Below are 7,782 nucleotides of genomic sequence, written 5' to 3'. Positions count from 1 at the left end.
CTATTCCTCGCCGCACACCGCCTCGAGCGGGGCCGCTAGGCCGACGCATCTCGCCGCACGCTTACATTCGCCAGTAGGTTGGGCTAATACGGCGATTTTTAAAATTTCGTATCTCGATAACTATTCGTCCAAGCGCAAAATAGTACAATACTTTTCTGTTTGTCTTAGTCCCCTCTACCTTCCCATGACCGGAAGTCAAAGTCTTGCGTAGCACCCTGTATGTATAATATTTGAATTCTGAAAATTATAAAACCTATGACCTATGACAAACAACTTATAATATACCTAAAAATTTCCACAGATTTGGAGAAGTGGGTCCTAGCTTTTTGGTAATACTACCATAAAAACTTTCGACCAAATTGTTTGTACGGTTTGGACATCCGTATACTGATACTTTAGAGGCAATTGGTAACCATGTATTTGTAACATATTGCATGAAATCAACAATTGCTGGGTATTCATCTATTAAATTACTAGAAAATGTTTGCATAATGTTTAATGACTCTTCAAACAAATCACTCGGCGCCAAAGCCATTGTTTTTGCCATAGACAATAATTCATTAGGTGCATCATCCAAACCTAAGTGTCGCCATTTTCTAACAAGAGCCTGCAATATATAAAAAATAGCTTATTATTAAGAAATTATAAAAAGAAATTATAAAATGCTGTTGTAAATGCAATAAAACATTTTATTACAAAATGTATTAAAAAATTTCTCCCTCTCCTTTCTCTTTCTGTCTTTCTACAGAATTATTTCCTAAATAGTAGAGGAAATGTGTTACATATAATAGTATTTTGTTTTTTAGTTGTAGTTTATAGCTAAAAAGTAGAAAATAAGAAATTGATATTTTCAGATATACAGTCTGTCAAGTTAAAGCGTGGTCGGCCTTACTCAGAGCTCGTAAAAGGTATCACCTTAATTTTTTGTGAGCCGATAGAGGAATACTTTGTCTTTGATGCACTGTGAAGAAAGATTCAATTGTCATTGATTTGTTGACAGAGAAACACGTTAAGCGTCATGAGTGTCAAATACGCGTCGCGCTACGAGGCTGTGTTCCTTTGTACCCACTCGAAAGGTCCGAAAATGTCGCAATCAGCGGCTGCTAAATACTTGTGAAAGTCGAAAGCATTCGTAGAGAAGTGGATACAGCGATATAAAGTGGTAAAAGTGTCGATGATTTCCTGGGACGTGGCTCGATAGGCAAATTGAACAAAAAAGGCGAAAAAAGAATAATGAATCTGTTTTTGCGGAATCCTGCTTTAATACTGCGTCAAGGACAAGCAAAATTAAAGTCAAAAGGTTTGGATATATTGTACGAAACTATCCGAACTCATCTCCTTGCTCATGACATGTAATGGCGCAACACAATGAAGAAACCTCTGTTGACCGAAAGTGGACCGAAAAACATGTGACAAAGCGACTCGCTTGGGCGCACGAGAACATCAATCGAGATTTTATCCCATTGAAAATGTGTGGGCATACATTAAGCAGAAGCTTCGTGGAAAACATACGTACACTTTGAAGCAGTTATAGCGAGATTTGTCGGATTTGGAGGTCCTTGCTGCTAGAATACGCGTCAATTTGGTCGAAAGCATGCCTCGAAGATGCCAGGCAATTATCGACGCCGGTGGTGACTGGACGCATTATTAACATAATTGCATCCTTGTTCTCATCGAGTACAATGCATGCATGTATTTAAAAATTATAGTATTTAATAAATTTTTTTATAAATTAACCCGACCACGCTCTTACTTGACAGACTATATGTATACTAAAAACTTTTCCCTATCGGAATATATCAGTTTTTGTAAAATTATTTTAAAATTTTTTAGCATCGGACGTTTTCGTTAAATGTGGGAACATCGAGATCTAAAAAATTCCATAGCATGAACATCTGCACACTGTAAGTGCAGATGCAATCAGATTACGTTGTCAGATTTATGTTATGGAATTTATAATTTATAGGTTAGATTTATTATGGAACTAATCTGGTTAAAATTTTCTAAAATAAAGCGTAATTCCAATAAAATAACTAAAGATTTATAAACAACAGCTGTAGATTAATAAACATAATCATAATAACAATATATGATAACAAATTTAAATCATAAAATTTCGAAAATATAAAAAGTTATCAATATATAAGAACACGCCAATGTGGCTCACAAGGCAAGATGTAGGTAGCCCAACTTGCAAATCTTGAATCTTTCTGAAAATTGTGAATCTACACATATATAGTATACCGTTTCTTTCCACATTAGTTCTACGCGCCGAATTCTTTTTCAGACATAACGCAGCTTATCTTACGTGGAATTATTATCGTCAGCAGATTCACGTATTCGATTCGATAATTATTTCTCAAATGCAATTCGCATTTTTCTGATGCTACATTTAGCATTCAATACCCTCCCTCCCCCCATTTTCCCCGTCCTGTAAATTAATTTTATTGCGATTGTCTAGTTTTAGATAGGGGTCTTACTTGAAAATTTATTATTCTTTAAAACGCTCGCCTGCAAAACTAGCGTTCCTTCTAAAGTATTTACCAGTTATTGCGAATAATATTATCACAGCCCCAGTGATCGAGCTGGCTAAGACACCCGTCACGGATTGAGGGAGGTCCCAGGTTCGAATCCTGGCTGGGGTAATATTTTTCGCAATAAAATTAATTTACAGGGCGGGGAAAATGGGGGGAGGGAGGGTATTGAATGCTAAATGTAGCATCAGAAAAATGCGAATTGCATTTGAAAAATAATTATCGAATCGAATACGTGAATCTGCTGACGATAATAATTCCACGTGTAAGATAAGCTGCGTTATGTTCGAAAAAGAAATCGGCGCGTAGAACTAATATGGAAAGAAACGGTATATAGATTCACGATTTTCAGGACAATTCAAGATTTGCAAGTTGGGCTACCTACATCTTGCCTTGTGACCCACATTGGCGTGTTCTTATATATTGTTTAGTTTAAGATAGGGGTCTTACTTGAAAGTTTATTATAAAAAATTATTTAAATGTAATTAATTATTGTTATTCAAAGTACCTGTGAATAATGAAACCAGCAACCATGGATAGCAACTGTTGGGAATCGCTCACTCATTGCTGATATCGCTGCTTTCTCATAATCTGCCATGATAAATTTTAGATTTTTATTCAGACCAGGTGCAAGTAAAACAATTTTCTCCCACATTGCTTTATAGAGAGAGGCAGAACGTGCCTCACATAGTACAAAAACTGTTGCTATTCCCTATAAATTGTAGGTGCATGAATTATGGTTTGAATAAAATGTAACATACTCGTATATAGGGTGCGGCAAAAACTATTATTACCTTAAAAAATATATATCATAGCAAAAAATGTTTTACATAAATATTGTAAGGAATCAAGAGTGATATAAGACGGTTTAATTTGTTTAAACCATCGTAATTTTATAAACCACGTAGTTTTATACAGAACGTGCCAAAGTCAACTTGAAATTTTTTAACCGAAACTCTTATCTTTTATTGCACAAAATGATTCTATTCGTCATTTTGCATATAAAAATATCAGAGCCAAACAAAATAAATATAAATATTTCTGTTTTTTGCATTAATTGATTATTCTCGTCATTCTATGTATAAAAGTATTGAAATAAAATCTTCGAAAAGTGAGTAGTTTACGAGATATTTCAAATTTTATGTCATCAAGTTTTATGAATATAAAATGCGAATTACTGACACTTTTATACGCAGAATAACGAATAGAATAATTCTATGCAATAAAAAATAGAAATTCCCATTTTTTAAATTCAAGTTAATTTTGACACTAGAGAATACAAAGCTCGCGAAATTTATTCTTGAGCATTATATGTATATTTTTATCGGCAACAACTTTTGCTAAGTTCTCTTAAAAACACCCTATTTGATACACAATCTCTTTGATAACTCAAAATTCAATCGCTTCGCCGCTGATAGCTATCTCACAGGACAAAATGAGGTAAGCGAGAGAACCGATTAGCATTGCGGAAAAGAAGCAATAATAAACTTCAATAGATTTGATATATTCAAGTTTCGATGTTAACACGGTTTTTTAAGAATGAAAAACAATCTTATGGGCCGGTTATTCCAACTTCTTGGTAAGCTAACTAATAGTAAAATTATATGTTTATCTTTGTCTAATTTGAAGGAAAAACAAAGATATATATCATATACAGGATGAGGCAATAACTATTACCACCTTAAATATCTTCGAATCTATAAGATTCAGAGGAATATTTGTGTAACCAAAGTTGCATGGTACGAAGGGGACTATCATATGGCGATAAAAAGTTTTGTCCAGGTGGAGGTGCTTCAGAAATATGAAGATCACTTCCACCTTTTGAAATGGAACTTTCTACTTTTTATGGTATAATCTTTTTCTATTAATTAATTGGAACAACTTTTATTTGAAGCATTTTTTGTTTGTCTAATATTTTTTTAGATATTCAAGGAAAACTTGGTAACGTTTTCAACATTTAGCTTACTACATCTCGATAACTGTTTGTCGGACGGAAAAAGAGTACACGACTTTTTGACTTAATTTGAATTCATGAATTTGCTACTACAATACAGAATCACATTAATTTGATGATCTTAAAATCTGTTTAGAGTTTTCATTGTATACACAAGCGTTTACAAAAATTGGTTTACAAAAGTTGTACTATTGTAACAGCATATTCTTGAGACCACATCAAGTCAAAAGTCTTGTACCACTTTTCCGACAAACAGTTATTGAGATATCGTAAGCTAAATATTGATTTTTAGAATTATCTACAAAAATATTAGGCAAACAAAAAGGCTTCAAATAAAAGTTGTTCCAATTAATTAATAGAAAAAGATTATACAATAAAAAGTAAGGGACTTTATTTAAAAAAGTGGAGATGACCTTCATATCTCCGAAGCGTCTCCACCTCGACAAAAATTATTATCGCCATATTACAGCCCCCTTCATACCATGCAACTTTGGTTACACAAATGTTCCTCTGAACCTTATAGATTCAAAGATATTTAGGTGGTAATAGTTATTGCCTCACCCTGTATATATGTATACAGGGTGTAACCTAATTCGCGCCTACTATTTATACAGTGATATTCGAAAAGTTCCGAGCCATTTTTTCGAATTATGCTTCATAAAGTAGTTATTATTAATTAAAGATTAGCCAATCAGAATCGCTTTTTAAACGGACGCACGTGCGTGAATCTACTAGTGTGAGTAAAATAAGTCGCGCACCTCAGTAATGTTCGTGCGTTTAAAAAGCGATGCTGACTGACTAATCTTAATTAATAATAACTATTTTATTAAGTATAATTTGAAAAAATGGCTCGGGACTTTTTAATTCAGTTTTTCATGGAATTGCACTATATAAATAGTGGGCGCGAATTAGATTACACTCTGTATATATATATATGTATATATGATTTAACTATTAGTTACCTTATCAAGACGTTGTAACAACTGACCCGATCTCGCTCAAAACCTTAAACTTTTGTTTAAAACATTTCTTACATGATGTATATTTTCTAAAATATTCGATGTAGCAATAGTATTTGCCTCACTCTGTATATTGTAAACACATATATTATAAAACATATATTAAAAAAGTTTGTTGAATGTTAAGCGAAAAACAGTAATAAAAGGAGAATTAAATAATTATCTATTATCTACTCTTTTATTGATCAATGGTGTTCAATGAGGTGAACTATACGATATAGATATTATATAAGGTATCACAAAATAGGTGCTACATTGCTACTACGTACGCTATTCGAGAAAGAAAGACGACTTTGTTTTTAGCAGTTTATTGCTCCAACGTTTCCTTAAAGAGTTAACTTACTCATTCGGATTGAGCACGATTTCCTATCTGATTTAGTAAAGAGCGATACTATACTTCGTTATTGACAACAGTTAAATATCGAATATCTCGACATACATCTTAATTGAAATAAGATTTCAAAATGATAAATTAAAATAATTTGAATAAGAAATAAATAATAATAAAGCAATTAATATTAATTAGCAACAAATAAAATATGTTGATAAATATGAATAACCGTAGTTTGAAACATTTCCTAAATGATTTGCTTTTATGATTTGAATATGATGTAATAAATAAAGGATAAGTATGGAAACATTAAAAAATTGACATAACAAGTTTGATAGGAAAAGATATTAAAAAATAAGTAAACATGAAAAAATTACACGTTCAGAAATCAACTGCGTTAAAAGTATTAGTAAGCATTTTATTGTTTAAAAAGATTTTGTAGGATCTTAAACACAATGCTTGAATTGTTTGGTTCACGATGTTGAATTTTCTACTAAATCAGATAAAAATCGCGCTCGAGCGGAACAAGCAAGTTAACTCTTTAATGAAGCGTCAAACCAAAACATTAAAAAAACCAAAATTGACTTATTTTTTCATGTAGAGTGCATAGTAACGTGGCATATGTATTTTATGACACCCTGTATATTTAACATATACGTCTGTTACCTATTATACATAAAATAATTCTTTAATAATTAACATATGCATTACGTACTGTATCTATGTAGCGAATATGTATGGTATACAACTGGGCAATGCTAGGTTTCTTTGGCACAATCTAGAAATACAAATGTTGGATATTTTTAAATATAAATTTAAAAAGAACGTAATTAAGAAACGTAAAATATATTAAAAGAGAATTACCGCAAATGTGCCGTCCACAAAAATTTCACATGCTTCAGATAGGACATTTAATAACGCATCATTACTAAAAATAAGCGCTATTTTGTTATCAGAAGATATTGCATAACCTTTATAAATATTACTTGTAGGTATATACGTTTCTAATTGCATGTGCAAAGAATGTAAATCAGCAGGAATATTTGGACGTGATTTAGCTCTGTGACGACTGAGAATGGACTTCATACTATTGTATGAAATATATGGCGCAACTCTCAAATTGTTGCAAGAAATTGTATCAAAAATATGTTTAGAAGATTTTGTTGTTTCTTCACACAACCGAAGCATTTCTTTTTTCATTGTCCGAATTTCAACAATGTGTCTTTCTTCAGAATGATTATGTCTATTTTTTAAATTATAAGATTCTCCTTCTTTTAGTAATACTGCAGAACATTTCTCAGTTTTGCGTTTTGAACACCGATAAATATAATTATACCTATTGTCCTTACAATAAGTATAATTCTTGTAAACATACAATAGAGATCCATTTTGCTTTCCTTTTAATATTTCCATCTGGAAATATAATAAATAAAATTATAAGTTAATTATAAATCATAAGAATTTAATCTTTGATTAAACCCAGCAGAGAAATTAGTACATAATAATTAATTAATAATTAATCTTTATATTTACATTCAGCAAGATTTTGAAGGTTACCCAGATAACACAATATATTCTATGAATATTCTTAGAGAGTGCAAACGTTCTTAATTTTGGAATATTCGGATTGAATATTATATGAATATACATAGAATGTTACAATCGAGAATTGTATATTTATAAGAGAAAAGAACATTGTTAGAATATTCGTCGAGTTTATTTATTGCACATTTCGATCAAGTGCACATGCGCAGTCCGAAGTCGAACTACTGCAGTGCCGCGCCACTCCGCGAGCACGTACTACGGCTGGAAGCTGGAAGAACCGCTGGTCGTTGGGCGCCGTAGCGGGAACAGGCCTGTTGTAACGTAAAGTAAGTATCTTATGCATTTTTCTTGTCTCGTGGCTATGACTACGTTTCCACCGAGGGTCAGAGTCGGGCTAGA

At 32.3% G+C, this 7,782-nt stretch overlaps 1 protein-coding gene across 1 annotated transcript in view; it reads right to left on the bottom strand.

Annotated features, from left to right (window-relative positions):
• The window catches only part of LOC105556787, a 17,973-nt gene extending 10,699 nt beyond the window's left edge, over nt 1–7,274 (bottom strand). The window contains exons 1-4 of the mRNA XM_012003898.1: nt 6,703–7,274; nt 6,554–6,616; nt 3,043–3,246; nt 286–607 (exon numbers count right to left, since the gene is read on the bottom strand). Of these exons, the coding sequence (XP_011859288.1) occupies nt 286–607; nt 3,043–3,246; nt 6,554–6,616; nt 6,703–7,251 (1,138 nt within the window). The 5' untranslated portion in view covers nt 7,252–7,274. The remainder of the gene's footprint in view (nt 1–285; nt 608–3,042; nt 3,247–6,553; nt 6,617–6,702) is intronic.
• Nucleotides 7,275–7,782: the final 508 nt, after the last annotated feature.

This window comes from Vollenhovia emeryi, unplaced genomic scaffold (assembly GCF_000949405.1).
Source record: "Vollenhovia emeryi isolate VEMERY1.0 unplaced genomic scaffold, V.emery_V1.0 DF939781.1, whole genome shotgun sequence".
Lineage (NCBI taxonomy): Eukaryota > Metazoa > Arthropoda > Insecta > Hymenoptera > Formicidae > Vollenhovia > Vollenhovia emeryi.
This window is presented reverse-complemented; position numbering and strand designations above follow the sequence as displayed.